The sequence below is a fragment of the Colletotrichum paranaense genome, assembly GCF_030867605.1.
Source record: "Colletotrichum paranaense strain IMI 384185 chromosome Unknown Scaffold_2.1, whole genome shotgun sequence".
In the NCBI taxonomy this organism is placed as follows: Eukaryota; Fungi; Ascomycota; class Sordariomycetes; order Glomerellales; family Glomerellaceae; genus Colletotrichum; species Colletotrichum paranaense.
In genome coordinates, this window is record NW_026848960.1 from 1,869,093 (window position 1) to 1,890,735 (window position 21,643).

General features: G+C 54.1%; 3 protein-coding genes across 3 annotated transcripts; 1 reads left to right on the top strand and 2 right to left on the bottom strand.

Annotated features, from left to right (window-relative positions):
- Positions 1–623: 623 nt before the first annotated feature.
- On the bottom strand, positions 624–4,262 carry CPAR01_02511 (sodium/calcium exchanger protein; the record flags this gene model as incomplete). The annotated part of the gene is made up of 3 exons (XM_060486798.1): positions 624–1,049; positions 1,100–3,930; positions 4,055–4,262. The coding sequence occupies 3 exons, from the start codon at positions 4,260–4,262 to the stop codon at positions 624–626; spliced, it is 3,465 nt and encodes a 1,154-aa protein (XP_060354126.1).
- A 2,833-nt stretch (positions 4,263–7,095) lies between these two features.
- On the top strand, positions 7,096–8,383 carry CPAR01_02512 (26S protease regulatory subunit 8; the record flags this gene model as incomplete). The annotated part of the gene is made up of 2 exons (XM_060486799.1): positions 7,096–7,330; positions 7,449–8,383. 2 exons carry the CDS (start codon positions 7,096–7,098, stop codon positions 8,381–8,383), a joined length of 1,170 nt encoding a protein of 389 aa, XP_060354127.1.
- A 1,142-nt stretch (positions 8,384–9,525) lies between these two features.
- On the bottom strand, positions 9,526–12,487 carry CPAR01_02513 (protein-tyrosine phosphatase; the record flags this gene model as incomplete). The annotated part of the gene is made up of 2 exons (XM_060486800.1): positions 9,526–10,581; positions 10,637–12,487. 2 exons carry the CDS (start codon positions 12,485–12,487, stop codon positions 9,526–9,528), a joined length of 2,907 nt encoding a protein of 968 aa, XP_060354128.1.
- Between the last annotated feature and the right edge of the window lie 9,156 nt (positions 12,488–21,643).

Here is a 21,643-nt window from a genome sequence, read left to right on the forward strand (position 1 = left end):
GTTGCAGGAGCCATGTTACCTGTAACCTGGCCCCTCCTCCCCCACGCGAGATAGCAATCAAACTCGCGTCTTTAGATCGGGAATCTCGGTTACAGTCGCTGGCAATGAGAGTCTAGCCAAAGAAGCCAAGATTCGTAACCGTCGCCGTTGGTTGTGCCCGTTGTGGTACTCCACTTAGTCATGACGTTGATCGTCCGGTCCCCCCCTGTCGTATGTGAAAACAAGCATTTGCCGTTTGGAACGCTATCGCTAGGCTCGGTCAAAAGTCGGCGCCACTTGGCATTCGGCGGAACATGATGATCCAGGCACTGACGAGGTCTCACGGAAACCGAGAATCATGACTTTTGGGTGTGAACATTAGGGATGTATATTCCGAGCGATCCGCGATGAAACGATAGGGTAATCTAGGTAATGTGCTCCTCTCCTTAACGCCGTCAGCGTCCTATCATAGCCGCCTGCTAAAACCAAAATAATGCAATGTCCTGTAGGACAAAAAACTGACAGAAGCCCCAGGTTGAGACTGGGGCTTCATGAACCTCTGACCTTCTACCGCCCTTTAATGATGTTTCCCCCTCTTCAGGTACCGCCTCTCCTCTATACCCATCTTTTTTGTCAAAACTCCATCACTGCAGAACAGCGCCGCTCACTCTCCGGCCAACAGTCTTGATGGTCGAGTACTGTCCGTTGGCGCCCATGACATCAAATCGACTCACGCTCATGGCGTCTTCGGTGTACCCTGAAAAGTAGTAGCCCACAATGACTACAAGGTAGCTGAGCAGCAGAATGCTGCCCTTGAAGTAGTTACTCTTTCCTTCACCGTACATGTAGCTAAGCAAGAACACGCAAATGATGACAGTGACCATGTCCCACTGGGGGAACAGGAGCGAGAAGGTGTGCGCAGTGAGGTCTTCGAAACGATCCGAGGTGACGTAAATCGCAGAGAATAGGACAAGGGCCGGAACCTGAAGCAAACAGACTTGAAGCGCATAGGCAGAACCAATCTCCATAGAGAGCGCAATGTTGCCGTTCATAGCGAACGAAATGGCGTTCTGTAAATCGTTAGTCAAGACCATAGCGTAGGTGTGCAGACCAAACTTACCAAAAACTCGGTCGTGTTGGGGACCAGCGCGAAAAGAGTAATACCCAAGAACTTCTCATCAATGGCGAAGCCCTCAAGAACGACGTCTACAGTGTCTACTAGAATCTCGGCAATAATGGCATAAAGTACGGTAGCACCCATGAGGATGAAGGCACTCTTGCCTCGGCTCCAGTTGGGAGCGTCGTGTCCACCGTGGGGCACTTGGGCAGTGCTTGCTGCTGCGAGATCTTCATTGTCGGCAACGGTAGCGGTACGGAGGGCCGGGGGACGCGAGGTGGCCGCAGTCGAACCCGGGGGAAGCGCCGAGGTCCTGCGAGGCATCCGCTCCCGTGCAGCAATCGTGGCCGCAGTGGCCGCCATCTCTGCCACCTCTCGGACCAATGCGTTGTTCTCCGCCTCTGAGAATCCAGGGATGTGAACAGTAGAGCGGACCGTATCGCTGCCGCTGGACTTCGGAGGCACGACGTGCGGGATACTGACGCTGCCATTGCCAGCACTCAAGCCCAATCCGGTGACGGACCCCTGGCGAGAGCTGTCATCTTTCTTGTTTGCAAGGCCAACCTGCTTGAGCGACTGACCGAGGATGCGTTTGTAGAGGTGAGAGTCACGGACGTCGACTGAGGTACCGGTGGTTTCAGCAAATGAGTGAGGACCCGACTGTCTAGCGTGGGCATGAGCGTGAGCGTGGGCGTGTGCCTCTTCGTGCTTCTTCTCGTCAATCTCGGAGTTCCAAATGACTGCAGCATGGGTTCGCAGTGTAAACCACAGTCCCACAATGTAGGAGAGGAACAATAACGTGGCGCAAAAGTAACAGAACGGACGGACAGCCTCGATATAAAAGCGATCATTGAGCGCCGGAGTCTGAGAGAAGAAGCATCGCTTGCAGTCGCGTCCGTCGCCGACAGGAGACAGACCTCCCCCAATGCCACCGTGGTTCACACAGTCCAAACAGTTGAGCTCGTGAGTACCGTAGATTTGGTAGAAGAGCGTGGGTCCAAAGGCGCCGAGGACGGCGAAAAGCAACATTGTCGAAGTGACACCGGCGGACCTGGCATTGAAACGCTGCGTCTTGCGCTTGATGGCACCAAAACACATGGAAAGACCCGGTAGGAAAAGAATACCCGCAAAGATACTTCCCACGATACTGCCTTCCACGAGCTGGCCTTTGCCTTGGCTCAGGGCAACGCAGTAGAGGAACACCTCGACAATCGTGGAGAAGAAAGCGTTGATGGCAGCACCAACACCCATCGAAGACTGTGCCGAGATGGAGGCGACAGCCTGGCCGATGAAGTAGGCGAGCGGCACGATGGAGAATAAGCCGGCAATGAAGAGGAAGGCGGGTGACGTGATGAAGAGCTTCAGATCGAGGACTTGGTCGAGAACGAGATAGTCAAAGATGACGAAGAAGACAACACCCATGAGGTTGATCAAGAATACGTTTGTGCCGTCGATGGTGTATTTCCAGTACTTGATACCGACAGCGCGATACGTGCACAGCAAGATTGACGAGTGCGGCGTATCAGCTGTCCGGGCGAGAACGATGTCGGACTCGAACGAGAGTGCCAAGGGGTGGCGGCGCAGTTGGTCAAAGAGCAGCATAGTGACTTTGCCCATGGGAATCGAGAAGACGAGGAACCAGCAGATCAAGGATACCAGGATCAGCGAGGGTGAGAGCAAGAGGTAGAAGAACAAGAAGAAGACCACGCGGCCAATGTTCCACTGGCCTCTTCCGAACAAACGGCGCTTGGTCTGGGGTGGTGTCTGGCTTCGCTCTCCGCGTCGAGAACGGCCCAGGAGGCTGTCGGTCTCGCTAGGCTCAGAGTCGATGCTCCTGCGCGAGCGTCCAACAATAGATCGGCTGCGTTCAGATCCCTCGGGACCAAAGAAGAGGCGGCCATATTCCAGGTCACCACTCTGCCACTGCTCATACTCGGAAATGCTTCGTCCTTCGCCTTGGTCCTCATCCAGGTAGGCGTCATCCTGCTCCAGGCGCACATATTTGCCGAATGGATAGAAGAGGTAGCCAGCCAAGCCCCAAAGAACTCTGCCGTATTCCCTGCCGCTAGGGGTTGCGGCGAACAAGAAACAGACCAAAGCGCCGAGAGCTGAGAAAGCTGCCATCCACCAGCCGAATAACAAAGTCCAGAGAAGGTTGAAGAAGACAAGCCAAGTGTGGACTCTTCCGCCAGGTGATGAATGAATATCACCCTCGGCATTCTTCTGCACCGAACGATCTTTCTTGTACAACGCAGGCTTCCACAACCTGATACCGAACGGATGGGTCTGGTTGATGGCCTGCTGACGATCCTTGAGCGTAAAGCTCTCGGCGTCGCTCACGTCGCCATCTGACTCTGCATCAATGTCATCTTGGTCGGGGTGTATCGAGGGAACGCGCTCGGTTTCCTCGGGAGCATCCTCGTCAGCTCTGGGTGTCCGCGGACCATCCTCGACTTCATCGTTATCGTCATCGTCCTCGATTCCAGTATCACTGCGTGAAGATTGGACGCGCGACAGCGTGGTTGCCAGTTGAGGCCGGCGGCGGGTGCCAAAAGCGGTGCTGCCCTGACGGCTTTGATGACGGCCAGCGGCATCTGCCTCGACCTCATCGATGTCGTCGTCGACAGAAAAGACTTCGCCGCGGTGTGGTGCTGATGGGTTGGTTGACAGGCGACGGGGCATGGGAGGCTTTCGCGGCTTCGCAGCTTTGGGGCGTTCGGGACCCATCATGGGCGATCTAGCACTAGCAGTTGTTGTCGAGCGTGAATGCGATCGATCGTGGGCGGACGGGTCGGCCAGGTATTGAGAGCCGGAGCCTTGGGTATGTATAGAACCTGCAAGCGCACGGGGGTATGATATCAGCCAGGGGGTTTTCACGTTGGGTAACTGGGTAACTCGGACGACCAAGACTCGTTTGGTTTCTGGGCATGCAACAACACAGCAGCGGGTCGTACGTACCGTAGCCACCACCTTCTGGGCGCCTCCGCACCGTGTCGGTGGACTGGAAGGACTGGAAACTTTCGGAGAGACCTTCGTCGCGGGAGGCGACATAAGAGTCGAACCTTGAGGGCTGATGACGAGTATCAGTGGGCGATGCGGTGGTCGAGCTATCGTGGGACTGATGAGATGGATGGGACGGTGTGCCCGGCCCTGTTGAGGGATCCATGGTGGGCGACAACGAATAGGGCGACGAAAGAGCGCGCAGCTGTTTGGGGACGATGGAGCAAGATGGGTGGAGGAGATTGGCAAGGTGCCGGAGATGTGGGTTATCAGTGCAGGCGTAGGCGCAGGCGCGGGACGAGACGGCAACCCGGGGGTGGGAGAAGAGAGCGTCGGGTGGGTTGCTTTGGTTGGAGCTTGGAATTCTCTCGATGTTTTGCTGTCTTGGAACGGCGAGTTGTTGATTAAGCGATATGAGGAGAGGAAACTGGGAAGGGGAAGAAAAAAGTTGTATTGTTGTGAGTGTCTGTGCCAGGCAAGGTGCGGTTGGGTTTAGGTAGGTCCAGGTTCAGGTTCGGGCTCAGTGAGAGAAATGTGAGGATTACTCGGAGAGCCCGACTATGGGTCGAGGAGTCGGTGACGGTGTCGGTGTCGAGGCCCGCCTTCCAGGCTGGATATCTGACGGGTCTCAGTCTGGTAGCTGAAGGTTTATTGCTTATAAACAATGGAGAGGAAGGAAAACGGAGAAAAGGTCGAACAAGTGAACCAGGGAAATGTGGTTAGGTAGACCGCAGCCCGTAGAAAGGTGAGGTAGGTGACCGTGGTGGTGTGGTGTAAACAAGCTAAGTATCCCGTAGACGGTGACCAAAACACACAAACACACGATGGAAAGGAAAGGACGACCGGGGGGAACAGGAATGAGAATGATGATGGGATGATTAGGCTATATTGGGTTCGAGAAGAAAAGCGCAGTCTTGTTCCATTCCCGTGCGGCGGAAAATGTCTACTGGGCAAAAGGTACGGACGGACACACAGACAACGGGAGCCTGCTATCTGTCGAGCGTACGGAGTAGACGTTATTAGGTAGGTAGAAGGATGTCGAGTAAGAAGTACGAAGCACAAAGTATCGATGGATGACCCGAATCAGTAGTCGTTGGTGGTGGAGGTGGTGGAGGAGCAGTTCGCACCATGGAAGCTACTTGCCGGCTAACGGTGGGTGCTAGGTAAGCTAAGGTACCTATTGTGTTCCACCATGATCTACCTAAGTACCTGCCTTACTTACTCTCTGTTACCTTAGTCTCTACTCCGTCCACAACAGTGTGTGTAGAGGAGAGCAGCGGAATGCTTGGGTCTCTCCTCCCCCAGATTCACACATATTTTACGGAGCAACACACCTCAATAAGGTGAGGAACTTGCTGCTGCCGCTGCTCAGAGGCACGAGACACTGGGCAGTGGGCAGTGGAGGTGGGATGGAACGTCTGAGTCAGGCGCTGCCCACTGTTGATCAAGCCGCAACCTCAAGTCTCCAACTAGCGGTCATGTGTACGATCTGGATGGCCTCAGATGGCGACTCTCATTGCAGAAGAGCATGGAAGAAAAGCATGGAAGATGCTTTTATTGGCCCCGCGAGAGGAGCGAGGACCACTGCGAGGCTGCTTCTCCTCCGCAATGTGCTTGTCATCAGGTTCGAGAAGACTGGGGAAGATGGACAGGAGATCCCTCTTTTGTCAGTCTTGTCAACAGGCATGGCTGGTTTTGTAGTAGGTAGCCTTTGGTTGGTGTTTACATTTGCGGCTTGCACACGCACGCACACGCACACGCAACACTTGGCCTGCTTTTTCTTACTTTTGGCGGACTGTTGATAGGTAGGGCCAAGGCAAAAAGTACATGCACATCGTGCAGCGGCACGCAATTTGGGGAAGGATTACCTTAGGTTTCCGAGTGGAGCTCACTGGTACTTTGCAAAGGGGGCACTTGGAGTTCCGAAGGGGGGTTACTGCACAGTAAACACTTGAATTCAGCGTCGACTTTGAAGCCGGCGAAGAAGCGGACGGTGGAACGGGAGCATGGATCATGGACCTGTACCGAATCAGACTAGCGCCCGCGTGCTTCAGAATCGCCGCTGGCACAGGGTGCAACCTCCCATCAGCCGCGACTGGCGAACCTCGAATCCTCGAGTCCCAGTGCCTCCCCGTTCCCATGCCATGCCCCTTCCAAGGCTTCCATCCGGGTCCGTCGTTTCCCATCTTATCCTCGCCGCCAACTCAACCTCACCTCAGCCTTCCCATAGGTTCCGGGCTTCCACGGTTATCACCGCCTCTTGGACTCTCCCAACATGCATCCCACGCCCTGTGCTGTCAATCCTCTCCTGATGATTCGACATCTTCCATCAGTTGCTCGACATGTGCTCTGATCTCGTGCTGTGCTCCACTTGCCCACCTGGGAGAGAAAACGTCACCGTACTCCGTATGTACTTGCAGGCGCATTTAGCGTTCCATTGCACCTTCTCTTGCAGCAACAACCTTGGAGAACAATCGCACACGGACCATGACTCTCCCCATCTTTGAGATCCATGATTACCTAAGATTCGGGAAACGGCAAATCTACACTTCCGGTAGAAGGCTTACCTAAGGTTTAGCTGCACTCAGATTCCGTCCGAGCTCAAGCTTGGAATGGGAAAAGTGGATCGTAGCTTTTCCGGAAAGATGCCCATCACGTGATTTGTAACACTGTCGAACGCGTCGACAGTCGTTTGCCTGCTGCGGCTTGCGGCTGACTGAATGACCGACCGACGGAGCCAGCCAGACGTCCAGCCCTGTCACACCCAATCCATCTGTGAGCTTCCACATCGACAAGCTTCCATCATCACGACACAACCCACCACCACCACCAACGACCCCGGCAACCTCAATCATTCAACCCGTCACGACCCCGCTCCCGACGACCGATTGGCTTCCCCCTCACTGGTCCACGATAAATCTACATCAACGATAGCTACACCAAAGCAACATCACCACCACTACTCGTCTTCTTCCTTAACCCTCGGGGCATCCATCACGATGGCGCTCGACAGCTACTATCAAAACAAGATCGAGGCCATGAAGCTCGAGATCCTCAAGGGTCAAGCAGTTCTCCGCCGTCTCGAAGCCCAAAGAAACGACTACAACTCCCGCGTGAGGCTACTGAGGGAAGAGCTGGGTCTGTTGCAGCAGCCTGGTTCCTACGTTGGTGAGGTCGTCAAGGTCATGAGCACGAAGAAGGTCCTGGTCAAGGTGCATCCCGAAGGCAAATACGGTATGTCACAATCCTACCAGCTCTACGTTCCATGCAGCTCGTTGCTTGCGTCCCTGCCACCTCAACCTCTTCAGGTCCAATCATGTCAATAACATCAGATCGAACTAACCCCTCGCAGTCGTCGACATCTCCGACAATGTCGACATCACAAAGCTCACCGTCGGCAAGCGGGTAACCCTGCTTTCCGACAGCTACAAGCTCGAGAAGATGCTCCCCTCATCCGTCGACCCCCTCGTCTCCCTCATGATGGTCGAGAAGGTTCCCGACAGCACGTACGATATGATTGGTGGTCTGGATCAGCAGATCAAGGAAATCAAGGAGGTCATCGAGCTCGGCCTCAAGCACCCCGAGCTGTTCGAGTCGCTCGGTATCGCACAACCAAAGGGTGTCCTTCTCTACGGCCCCCCCGGTACGGGAAAGACGCTGCTCGCCCGTGCCGTCGCACATCACACCGACTGCAAGTTCATCAGGGTGTCCGGATCCGAATTGGTGCAAAAGTACATTGGTGAGGGTAGTCGCATGGTTCGCGAGCTCTTCGTCATGGCCCGCGAGCACGCCCCCTCCATCATCTTCATGGACGAGATCGACTCCATCGGTTCCTCCCGTGTCGAGGGCTCATCCGGCGGCGACTCCGAAGTCCAGCGCACCATGTTGGAGCTACTCAACCAGCTGGACGGTTTCGAGCCCACCAAGAACATCAAGGTCATCATGGCCACCAACCGTCTCGATATCCTCGACCCCGCCCTGCTGCGTCCCGGACGTATCGACCGAAAGATTGAGTTCCCTCCGCCAAGCGTCGAGGCTCGTGCCGACATTCTCCGCATCCACAGCCGTAAGATGAACCTGACAAGAGGCATCAACCTCACAAAGATTGCCGAGAAGATGAACGGCTGCTCCGGAGCCGAGCTCAAGGGTGTCTGCACAGAGGCCGGCATGTACGCCCTGCGTGAGCGCAGAGTTCACGTCACCCAAGAGGACTTTGAGCTCGCCACCGCCAAGATCCTCAACAAGCACGACGACAAGGAGGTGTCACTCGGTAAGCTCTGGAAGTAAGTGCATGCCCGCAATTGGGGGGTTATGCAACGAGAGGGAGAGAAAGAGCAGCAAACGATCGACGAAGACATGTTTACTCGGCTGGCGGGAGTCGGCAGGCAGGCAGGCAGGCAGGGCGGAAGACTCAGGAGAGGCGGCGGTAGAAACAGCGTCTGCGCCCATTTGCGCGCGCATGTGGCGCTTGTACGGCTAATTATGTACGACTACATAGAATCATGGAATCAGCCACCATGACATTACACCGTTCATCACTCTTTTTTTTTCTGTCGTCTCCCCTTTTTTTGGCGGTACTGATAGGCATTTGATGCCACGTTCTCCGACAAAGTGACCTCACCTTGCCTTGACCAACGCACGCCTGCATACTCACAACTCGCAAATCCGAGAAGAGGAAGGGAGGGGGCCCTTGGTGTGTGTACCCCACCGAAATACCGTAAATCATGGCCGTTCTTTTCCCATCGATTCACCCCTCGTCTTGACCGCCTGCTTCAGGTGGTCCATCGTCCTCGAGAGAAACGTATAGACCAGTGTGACCAGATGGATGGCAGATGGCGAGGAGGTGGAGTGTCGTCATCCTGAGACAAATCACTTGTGAGAAATACTCAGTAGACTCGGTGGTGTTGGAATTTAACAGATGGATGACCAGTCAATTCGGTGGTATTTCCTCATGGCATTGGTTCACTCGTATACTACATCCACTTCACTTCACGAAAAATCAAAATTCTAGGTTGTGAGGTCAAAGGAGGAGAGAGCATGCCAGACGGCAACTCCTCTGCTCTTTCTCTTTCTCTCATTCATTCAAGCGCCTCTCTAATGTACAGTTCCAAAGGACCGACCGCAGTCGAGATCCCCAACATGCTGGCGTCGTCAGACACAAAAGTCGAGTACCAAACGCCATGCATCGTAATATATATGCTCTGAAATGCCCAAACGCCTTTAGCCTCATGCCTGACCTGGCCCGGTGTGTGCGTCTCTCTTTCCGTAGTGCCTTATTTGCCGTAAAAGAAAAATGCACAATGCCATCTTTCTCATCACTCGCCGATATTGGCGTATTCCGCCGTCCAACAGGGGTATCGAATTACGATTCTCCACGAGTTCCATTTCCGGTTTTCCATCCGTCTCCCTATGCAAGCCATGCCACATGATTAGTTGTCCCCTCTAAGCTGCAAGCTTCCACTACGTGCTCTCCCTCCTTTGGGAGAACCTGAGCTCTTCTCGTGCCATCGCCATACGTATTCAACAATCGTCTCGTAGCACAAGACGTATTGACGCAGGCTTTGCACCATGCTGAGTCGTTGATTGCGGAAATCCTCAACCGTCTTCTGGATGAGATCCATAGTGTCGCTGTCGTCCGCCAACCACGCTGTGTCTAATGGGGTTCTGTCTGGAGAGCCCCGTCGCACGTCGGCGCTAGTGCGACGGCTGCTCGGAGTGAAATCAAAGGTCTTCTCCCGAGGCGAAGACTCCTCAGATCCGCTCATCTTTATATCACCGTCCGAATCCCGCTTTCTCACGGGCTTCGTGGTCGTCTTATTTAGTCGTTGCCGCTTCAGCATATCGATAACGCTGTCTACAGTGCAGAAGGTACCGGTTCGACCACATCCCGCAGAACAATGCACCAACATTGGCCTGGCCCTCTGATCCGTCTCCGGCTCGTCATACCAAGCAATAGGGCCTGATTCCGGGGACACACGGGCACTGCTCACGGAGGACGTATCGACCGGCAAAGCTGAACGTTGCATCACGTTGGCTAGGTCCACGAGGGCCAGCAGATGTGACGGCTGCGCAGGCGCTCCAAAGTCGGGCCAGGAAGGATAGTGCAAGTGAGTGATCTCACGAATGGGCGCAAAGGGGTGTGAGCCGTGAGACAATGCAAACTTCCGAATGATGACATGCGGCGTCTCGCCTTGTGGAGGGGATGGCGAGGCAGTTGCGTTTGATGCCTCCAGGGTAGTGGTCGTCTGCGCGCGCCGGCGTCCGGCTTCCGCTGCAGCTGCAGCAGAAGGAGCACTTGACCCCTGGTTGGTACGGTGCTTGTCAATGTCCAAGGACACTTTCTTCTCCGATAGCGGCTTGAGCTTGATCGAGCCAAAATCCCTGCCTTGCCAGTACGGGTGGCATTTAAGCTGGCCTCCTTCCGACTCCGCGGTCAACATGACGACGACACGGATATCTTGTTCCCAAACAACAGACCAGAAATCCTTCCTTGTATTAGTGTCCAATATACATATCGCAGAGATCTTCCCGATAGCTTACCTCAAATGTGGCGGGGAGCGGACCCTGGGTAGCGATGTACCTCTTATTGCTCCGAGATGCCTTGACGTGACTGGCATTGACGTAGTCGCAAGCCCCCTCGGAACGGCCTTGCAATTTGACCCGAGCGTGCTCGAACGGCAAAATGTCCTTGTAGCGATTTTTGCCGCCCTTCTCAATACCACAAAGCTGCGGAACACTCTTGTCCTTTTCACTGCCACTGAACATGGAGTAGGCCGCCTTCATCCGCGACTGCTCAGCCTTTTCAATGTTGAGGAACTTGTCTGATACTTGCTTGCCATGATCGCTAGGCTTAGAGGCATCACGGAGCCATCTAGGTAGCGTAGGTGACTCCAGCCCCGACGGTCGAGCAATGTCCAGCTGACCAACTCCATCGGCGAGATCCATGTTCTGACGAATATTTGAGAAGAACGGATTGGCGTTGTTCTGTGTCATTGGTAACATGACACCTCCAATGACAGGGGCGATGCCGGGCAAGTTACCGTCACCCGATGCTGCTGGACCGGAGCCGCTCGCTGGAGGACCGAATCCCTCATCCACAAGGTCGGGATAGGCGTCAGCGAAAGCATTGAAGCCACCCCGCAGGATGTACATGTTGCCGGAGTACCCCTCATTCGTGAACTTCTTCACCATATTCATACACGTAACGGCGTCACGTTTCTCTGCAGAGTAAGCATCATAGACAACAAGGTGCTTCGTCGACTTCCACTGTGAAAAGCGCCCCTGCATATCCGGGCTTTGAAAGGTCTGCTGGAGTTTCGTCAGGTTGAAGGTAGCTCGCTTTAACAACGTTGTCGGAATGCAGAGATTGAGCGCGCCTTCGATCCGAGCTTGGGCATATTGCTGTGACACTCTCAAGTCCAGAAGCAACAGATCACTTTCTGAACCATCAGCCTCGATCAGGTCCTTCAATTGCGACGGCGCTATCAACGAGGGGCCGCTCTCCATAGTCGGCGGCACGGTCTCGGCGCGTGGCTGGTTTGCTCGAGCAGCACTCGGCGCTGGCGCATCGGGTTTGTTCTGTGAGATGGATAACCTAGGGTGACGGTCCTCTACTTTCGACAGTGTTGTTCTACGCTCAAAAGGCGACTCAGATTGCATCGGCGATTCGAATCTTGGCATGTTCAAATTGAACATCTGTGGTGGTTGTATCGACGCTTCGGAGTTTCGCTTGGAATCCAACGAGGCGTATGCTGAGTCGTTCAAGCTTTGCTGGTCAACTTCCTTGCTCTGCTTTCGCTCCGTGGGAATTCGAGGTATCGAAAAGTCCGAGGCGTGGTCGCTGGCATGCGTATTCCACCGTGGCGGTCGAGGACGAAGAGTGGTGGGGTTCGGGGGAGCTTGCGGAAAGTGCGAGGAGGAGAGGCTGAAGCTCACACCGCGATTGAGGTCGGCTTGCCGTTTGAAGGCCTCATAGTCGGGATTAGCATCGATGGGAACTTGCTTGGGCAGCGCGGCGCCGAATGAGCGGACGGACGAAGTTGGGGAGCTCCAGTTGTCTCGTGGCATGGAGGCAGATTCTCTTGGATCGACGGACTGCTCGACAACAAGCCCAAAGTAGTTTGGACTCGCAGCCCTCGCCTCTGCCTGTCTTGCCGGAGTAAGGTTGCCGTTCCCGGGAGGCATTGACTGGCCCACGGAGTAGGGCATTCTTGGAGATGCCACGGGAGTAGAAGGGTTAGGAGTCTTTGCGGGCGGAACGGCGAGTTTGGACTGTGAGTGGGAGTGGCTATGAGAAGATCGCGGCGCAGGCGAGGGCCTGGGAGCTGAATGATGAGTCTTCATGGTGTAGTGGACGGATGTTGCTCCGTCGTTGCTCCTCTTGTCGAGCATGGTTAGTGTGTGTGTAGGTGTAGGTAGTTGTAAAGAGGATGGGATGTGTGAGAGAGAGCCACGGATGTTTCTGGAGGATAGGTATTGTTCCGGACGCCTAGCCAAGTGTTGAAGGCCCTTGGTCAACAATCAAAGCGCCATTCCGGTATGGCGGCGTTTTTTTGGGCGGGACGGTTAAGGCAAGGTCGGATAGGGTTCAGGTAGATCGGAGGGAATGGGAAGGGAGGGAGGGTGTGCGGAAGAGGCTCTTTGAAAGGGAAAGGGACAGGCAGTGGGGGGTCTTTTAGAGAGAAAAGAAGGTTGCGGGGGGGTTCTGACGTGACGGCACAAGTGGCGATCTGAACCCGGTTTGGACCTGGGGGTGGTGGTTGCTTGGCCCTTTGCTTGGTTGAGTTGTGACTTTCTGAAGCGGTGATGAATGCCCTGGGCGAAGGATGAGGGAGAGCAGAGGCAGAGAAAGAGAGAGAGAGAGAGGGGGGATACACCTGATGGTTATTACTCTGACTCTGGTTCTAACTGTCTCTGAAGCTACTCTCAATTGCGAAGAAGACAGGATGGTGTGGTCGAGAATGGGCTGGGCTGAGCTGACGGGGGCCGGACAAGGTGGTGGCGTTCGGCGTCCCGAGAACCAGTAGAGAGAGATTGAGAGAGCGAGGACAGTGACAGTGACAGCGTGACTGTTATGTGTGCTCTGGTAAGGTGCCGTACAGACGGACTATGGATAATACTCTGAATCGGTATGGGTAGTATGGGAAGTAATAGAACGAAGACGCCTCGGGTTGAGCGCAGCGCAATGGAACTCTAACAGCGGGACAACACGACACGACGGCGGAGGACGAAGTGGGCGACCAAGCAAGGTCCAAGGAAACAGGCACTGAGGCGAGCAACTGGGCAAATGGGCCAGCGGGGGGAAGATAGCTACATCAAAGGCGCACCGGACACGCAAAGGAAAAAAGGAGGACCTGACTTGCTAGGTCTGGGGGTGTGTGAAAGACAAGGCGAGCATTGGGAACAACAATTCCCAGGAGAAAAGGGCAGGGGGGAAAGACGGGAAAGAGAGAGAGAGGAAAGAAAAAAAAAAAAAAAGGGTCCAGCCAGGTCTTGCTTGGGAGAGGAGTAGGAGTGAATGGAATGGGAACGCGCACGAGAAAGCAGCAGAGAAGAAGAAGGGGGGGCACCCCTGGCTTGCGGGCAGGGAAGGGATACCTACCGACTTGGGTGTGGGAGCAAGAAACAGGTGTGGTGTGTACTAATGTGTGTGTGTGTGTGTGTGTGTGTGTGTCTCGCGGCAGCTAGGTATTCTCTTCTCTTTCTCTCTTTTCTAGTACCCTTTTTCTAGGTATACTTTTTTGGTTTTATTTCGGACTCTGAAGCTGGTTGGTTGAGCTTGAATTTGCTTGTGAGAGTTTGGGCTTCGGTCAGGGGCGTACCGCATTCACATTGAATTCTTCTTCTTCATGAAAGACGATGGGATAGTGGTCTGTCTAGGCAACGGCTTGCAAAAACCAATATGGCTAGAGCTGTGCAAGGCAAGGCAAAGCAAGCACGGCAGGGCAGTGTGTTCTCAGCCCTCTCTGCAATTTGAAGTGTTGAAAGCACATGTGCGGAACCGCATTCTCTAGCGGCGGTACGGAGTGAGTAAGGAGTACGGGACATGGCGTTGGCAGCAGGCACAATATCGACGGCTGTCCCCGGGCCAAAACGGTCCAACCTGGCAAGTTGACGGTGTAAGCAAGATACGGGGATCCGTAGAGGCGCGTCCGAGTTCCAACGACCAAACAATTCTAAAGACACGGGTGCTGGAAGCTGGACAGAGAGGCAGTGGGAAGGAAGGGGCAGCACGAGGGCATGGCGCGCAGTGGGGGAAGAGAAAGGACAGAAAAGAGGGTGTCATGTCTGATGAGGTCGTGTGTCGTCCAGAACGGGAGGGATCGGCGCGCTGAGGTTAGCTCGGCGGAGTCCCTGACATCAACCCTGTGTGAGACACTAGTCATCACGTGAGTATCCCGATGCACATGATGCGTATACTGCAAGTATAGACACTGTGTTAGTAAGCACACCCGCCGGGAAGGACGATCGTAACAAAGGCACTCGCACGGTAGGAAGCTCACCACTTATTCCCACAGGGCTGGTGTCTCGTCCACCGCGTCATAGAATGGGGGCGCTCCTTTGACGGGGTTCTTCTATCGTCTCCCATTGGACAGACCCTCGGTTGTGCGTCCCTCCAGAGATGAGCTATGGCGCAAAAGCAGAGAGCGCAACCTTCCCACGGATGAGAATTCGTTCTTTCTTTCTACCTTGGGTAGGTCACCTAGGTAAAGTACCGAACACGTACTGCTTATTCCCTCCTGCCTTTGAACCACAGCTCTGGATCCCCCAACCACAGAAGGAGACAAGGAAGCAGGGGCTTGAAGAGAAGGTTTGATGCTGCAAGATCGCAAGGCTCGAAAAAGCAACACAGAACAAGTCGACAACACCATGTCCGAAACACAATACCCAACAAGCGCAAGCGCAGGCTAACGAATCCAGCAGTCGGCTTGTACCTATGCTCCTCTACCTTACCTTATTCTGCGAGCTGACCAAGAGCCAGTAGAGGTGGTATTGACAGGGCAAGCCCCCATCACCTTAGCCGCGCAATAGGTAGCAGGGCAGAGACCGCGACGCCCACCTCGCGAACACGCACACGCCGTTCAAGACACAACGGTAAACATTTGCATATACCACAGGCCATGCTCGCCCCTGTTCGACGTAGGATGCAAGCAGGCGCTTTACTGTGTACAATAGCGCTGTTGCGGCCATCGCAAGGCCATCACAATAGGGCGTCGCAGTTGAATTTCACAACAGCCAATTACCATGGAGAATCTGTTCTGAGGGATTCACAGGCCAAAGGTACCAATACCTTCCCTGTACCTTGCGCCCTCCAAAGTTGCCCAGGCTCGAGATCTCACTCTTTATTTGGAGAGTGGGGTCCGCATGGTGCAGACGTCATAGGGCCCATGTAGATGAGCAAGCTAGCATCATCATCCCAAGTCTCGAAGAGTCTGGACCCCTTTTCGACGCCGCCAGCCAGCCAATCGCACATCTGCGCTCAATTTGTGTGGGAGCATTGGATATGTATCTGCTCCAACCACAACCACAGTACCTTCGAATACGGGCACTGGGGGAACCGTTTTTTGCAGCCATGAGTGTTCCAGCCTCTACATACCTTACTACGTAGTTACTGCGTAAGATCATCTTGCGCGAATCACAAAGCTATCAAAATCCGCCTCGTTGCCTATTTTCAGCAAATGGTTTCTGGTCCAATCTGCTGAGTAGAACCATCAGGCCATTTCGCCCGGGAGGCGAGAGTTTGGCATGATTCCTCGCCAAATTGGCTTTTCTGCAAACCGCCCCCCCTTGCTGACGGTCCTTCTTTGGGGAATGACGTAGGCAAGCATTACGAACGGTCAGGTACCCGTGCTCCATTTCAGCTGACATTTCGGCGTGGGGCCCCTCTCTCTCCATTCGGCGAACATTCGTACGTAGCAGTACCACCATGAAGCCTTGAGCCTTGAGGTTCAGGTAGTTATGTACAGCCTACCGGCAGCTGCGTGACACAGCAAAGTTTATCAGCTTTGCAACTTTGTCTGCCCAATTCGCTCAAACTCTGTTCATCGTCCCAAGGGCCTAGAACTATTCCATCAACTCTGTTCGACTCGCGTACCTGATGCAGTGGTGATGATGCGCCGACTACTAGGTGTCCGACGGTTAGTCCCCAAACCTGCCGATTCCCAGTCATTGTCGTCTGCGATGCCGTCAACAATTGTTTATGGGTTTCTACGAGAATTGTGAAATGGAAGCATGGCAGGGCATCTTGCCGGAAAGTCGCCGAAGACAACAGCGCAAGCTTTTGCATGTTGACATGGTTCATAGAGCAACGCCCCGTTGTCTGTATTCGTACCTACCTGATATTTTGAAGATCCTCAGGCTTCAACGGTCAACAACAAGAGTAACATTCAATTCGAGTACACACAATCAGGCACACTTGAAACGGGGACGCGGCCATTTGCACCGGTAACACTGAGATATCGATAAACATCTCCCTTCAGGTGAAGCGCCAATCCCATTCCAACTTTCCAAGTTTGGCAAGCCGTCGGATGACACGATGGATGGTATACGTATACGACATAAGGTACCTTACGGTAGCTAAGGTGGTTTACTAAGACACTTTGATTACTTTTGAGAGGAATCTGGCAGGTGCTACGAGTACCTTCTCTTGCCCAAGGTCATAGGTACGCATACACGCGCGGAAGGTATGGATGTGTTAGTACCTTCCACGTTGAAAACAAATGCGGTCCCAGGGAAAGAACAAGTTCGGGTCGGAGATATCCATGGCCGCTGCCATGGCAGATTGCCTCAGCACGTGAGGTCTCGTGGGGGTACGTCTATTCCGTACTCCGTACCTACACAGGTAATCGCAAAGTTCCCAAACGTCGCCAAATCAAAAGTTGGAGAAGGCACACAGCTGGAACGGAAAACCTCCACCGTGGCACCGTTTTCCCATCTTGTGCTTCAGCTCCGACTCAGCCCTCACTTGTGTTGGTGAGGGTTTTCCCATTTTCTTTTCCATTTCCAAGTTTATAGCAAATTGCCTCCACTCCCACGAGTCCCACACGCCCCCCGTGGCCACCTACCTTGACCTAGGTACTCAGACGACGTACTGCGTAGGCACGCTAGGCCACTGCTGCGTAGGTATCGCTGCTGTCTCGCCCGATATCCCATGTTCCCTTCCCGAATCCCGTACCCGTCTTTTCTCCAAGTCTTCCATTCTTGGCCCTCCCCTTTCTTGCCCTCATGTCTCTTGCTTTACTGTTTTCGTCCAGATGCCTGAGACTTGAGCATTTCCTACCTACCTTCCTAGCCTAGAGCCACAATGCAGAAAGCGAGGGGGCCCGATGCCAATGGAATTGCTCATGGGAAATTGCCCACCAATTCCATACGGGCATTCCTCATCTTTTGCATTTCTCCCATCAATTCCCCATCCTTGGGCCCCTTCATCCCCGTGCCCTTCCTTCCGTTCTCCAAACTCCCCAGTCTTCATCTTTCCCATCCCGTCTGCCCGTCCCCCGTTCACCCGTTCCCCCCCCGTTGATTGCCGGACTTCTGCCCGGGCATCCATCTTCGGCCGGTGGATTCCTTCCGCAAAGCGCAGTCGTAACCCCCCGTGCAGCGTGCCCCTCTCCTTGATCCTCAAGCCATTGGGTCTCACTCTGCATCCATCGCACCCGTCCATCGCATCCATGGTTCCTCCCACTCCATCCCATCCATCTGGCGCACTGGCATTGACATGCCGCCCTGTTTTTCCCTCACCGACACGAACAATTGACCAGCTTTGATCAGGATTCAGCAAAGAACCAATCCCCACTCCTCCTTAGCTCGCGCGCCCAGCATCCCAAGCGTCCCGCTCGCTGACCGTTCGAGTACCATCGCTTCTTGTAACCTCCTGGGCAGTTGGCACTAGGTAGGGACGGCACATTGGAGAAACAGGGGACACGCCTGTCACACGGACACCCGCACCGGACGCAGCTCCGTCCCATCTTGCACAGCTCGCTCCCTTCCAGTCTGTCTTCTGTTGCAGCAGCACCAACACCAGCACCAGCAGCACCACTGGCTACAAGGTCAACATACCAAGCCCCCTAACCTGTTCATCCCCCATCGCAGCAGAAGCTCAGGGTCCTGGGGCTCCCACCGAGCGATAACGGCAGACGGCAGACGGCGCCTTCATCAAGTCATTACACCAACATCCCCTGGTTGTCTCATTCTCAACAACCCAGCGACAATTGGATGGTGACCTAGCTCCCAGGTATGCCACACTACTTCGGGCATGGCACTCATTTCCTTGAACCCTTGAGGCTTTTCAGCTGTTCCGTCAGCCTACCAAAGACGTTCTGTTCGCCTCTGGCCCCATCACGGTCATGATCAATGATCTCTACATTTTCAGGCCCACTAGATCACTCCTTACGTGCAAGAACTTGAAGCACCGCCAACGGTACCTTACTCGCAAGGCTGCCCACCCACCACTCTGCTAGTCTTTGTTTGATCGGAGCAATCCAGCCGGGACTCCTCTTCCTCGAGTCGTAAGATGCTGGGAATCTGGGATAGTGCCAACATTACCGACTCGCCTCGGTCCTTTGCTGCGCGGTCACTCGATGCCGGCTCATCAGCGACAGCTCTTCTCATTTGCTGGGTACAGGCTGCGCTATCTCTGAGGCTGCATAGCGCCAGGCCAAAGTAACTCTGTGTCATCTGCAGGGTTCTCGGTTCGCAGGCGGCAGACCCCAACGGCTCATCACGCTGCCAAGGACGGATGCTACACAATCACGAAGACAGCAGCACGACTGGTCCACTGGGCAGAATCAACAACGCAGACAGAAGCCAAGAAGTAGTGTATTCGGCAACTCCCAACTCGAGACAAGTCCTTGTGTCCACTCACACGCCTTTGCGCCTTTCTACTGGCTTGAAACAACAGGACACTGATGCCTGTGGTCACCAAATGGACAACTGCGGTTCGTCCGCTTAGAGCCTTCAAACGCTTGTTGTGCTTTCAGGCCAGGGCCAGCGGTTCTGCAGCGGGAATTGGCCTCCCTCAGTTTTCTCTCAGATAACTATGGACCCTGATTTTTCTCTCCTCTATCCGATTACTTCGTAGTCCATTCGTACTGCGATTACGGATACCTATCCGCGATCCGTCCAAATGGCCTTATTCTTTCGTCATGCAGCCGGCACCGTCAACCTTGAGCCCTGCGAACCCCCCTTTTCTTCAGCGCAATTCTTGTACCACCACTAAGGTTTCCATCTGCTCGGTGCAGGACCCGTAATCGAAACGTCATCACTTTCAGCACCGCCGCGGGCATTCGAGGGCTGTATCTTAACAAGAAAATATTCATGTTTGAGCCTTAGAGTCTTGGCAGTCTTCACCCGTAGGAGACGCGTCGTATACGGTACACGATGGACGGGAAAGGCGGCCATTCGTCAAAGTCTACAGGTCTGTCTTTGTCTCGAACAAGACGGACCTCGCGCCGTCAAGTTTGGATGCATGGCTGCTCATGCCGCCGCGCCGCGTTTCGCTACCCCTGCTGTGCCTAGCGTACACGGCTACGGAGTACTTCTCTTCCGCTGCTGGTTCAACGCGCAACGCACAAGATGATGTCGATCTGCTTTGAACAGAAGCAATCAGCTTCACAGTCCGACCGCAAGTCCGGCGCTGTATCAAACGGAAAATGGGCGAGTCAACCGGCCGCCGTAGCCAACGCGGACTGGACCCCTTCTCCTCTCCCCCGCACCGGTCGTCTCACCAGGACGACTATCATAGCCCCCTTTGGAGAGAGAGAGAGAGAGAGAGAGAGAGAGAGAGAGAGAGAGTCACGGGCCCTGGCGCGGGATTAGGTACAGCATCTCCACCCACATCTCTCCAGGGAAAACCGTTCCATATCACACACCGAAACTTGCAACGCTGGCGTCTATTGCGATCTAGAACACTTCTACGTATCCACCTTCTCCACCTGCAGCACCCTCGCAGCAAAGTCCTGGGCCTCTTTACTTTTTCTGCCCGCTAATCTTAGGCCCTGTCGCGGACGCCAGACAGGCCGGGGCCTTGTCTCCAGGATCACTGACTGCGCTGTCCCTCCTTCAGTGGTGTCTGTTCAACGTTGTTGCCCATCACCTTCTTGCTCCGGTCCGAGCCTGAGCCTGGGTGCTGTGTACTACCGGGATAGCGGATGTCCCTCCGTGAGACTCGAACCGAGTCAATGAAGTGTCTCGCTGCATGCTTTGCCATCGTACTTGCTTTCTTGCTCTGTCTTGGGTTAAGCGATCTTGTGCTTCAATCTCTGTTGGAATTCTCATTCCCAGAGAATTGTCAACTGCTGTTGATTGATTGTAATAATGGCCCTGTCCTGGGGGGTCCGTCTGTTTGCAAATGAAGGGCTGTGGGGCAGCCATCGCATCTTTACGGATAGAAAGCCTCACTCAAAACCGACTTGGATTTCCGTGGGAAAAAAGTAGACAACGCAGAAACAAACCGCGGGAGCGTCCCTTGTCACAACAAACTAACAAGATCAAGATTCCCGATCGATGACAATCGGGACCAGTCCTCACCAGTCAGGTCACTAATCTCACTTCAGCCTTACTTTCAAAGTGATTCTCCAGCCTCCGGTTCACTCACTTTCGAGCTCCCCTTTCGGTGGAAAAGCTACCTGCAACCTGCCTACCTACCTACTGATGCAAGTCACAACCGGCGCGGTAGAAACCCACCGAGAAAGTGGATGAATGCTACACCGGACGAGAAACAGGGGTTCGCCTTTTTGGCTTGTTCTTCAAGGCGACGTCGGGTTCGCTCATGACACGCTGAGAGTTCGGCGAACCCGTTGAAAGAATGAAAGTAACTTGAACAAAGAACTCCACCCCCGGGAAATCCTGAAAATAGCTGTGGACATTCTACCGTAGTAGTAGCTACGCGTCTGCCTATGATGTCAGAGGCCGTCTGATTCCCTTGTCGTATACTAGGTAGGAAGGTTGAGAGGACCTTGTCGTGTAGGTGAGGGATGTGTTTTGGCTTGATGTGGTGTTAGCTACGCGCATCCCTCATTCGTTCGCAACATGCGCGGTCACTGGTTTAACGGAAAGTTGCTCAATAATCACCAATCACATGTACTATTCGGGGCGTCAATGTTGGCGGCATGCTTTGGGGAAGTTTGTTTCGTGTTTCCAAGTTCTTTGGTGTCGGGACGTTGCAGCTTTGCCAACTTCGCCGACGTTCGCCGTCTTTCGGCGCAACGACAATTCACTGGTTCTTGATGATTATGATAATAACGACGGCTTTGAGTAGACGTGCGGAGAGAAGGTTGGCTTCGCTGCTGGGTTATTTGACAGTTGATAGGGAACCTGCTTTTCTGGTGATCGGGCGTCATACGGTCTAGCGTTGATGTTAACAAATTCAAGCAAAATAAACAAGTACGATCTTAGAGCGGGCAAAATATCGTGAAGAGTCTGCACCTGATACAGTGTCAGGGCAAAGTTGGAGATTACACATCCCAAATGATACTCCTTCGCCTTTCATGTCCTCGAATGAGAATCTCTTCTTGAAACTCTAGGTCTGCTTCGCCAACGTTGTAGCTG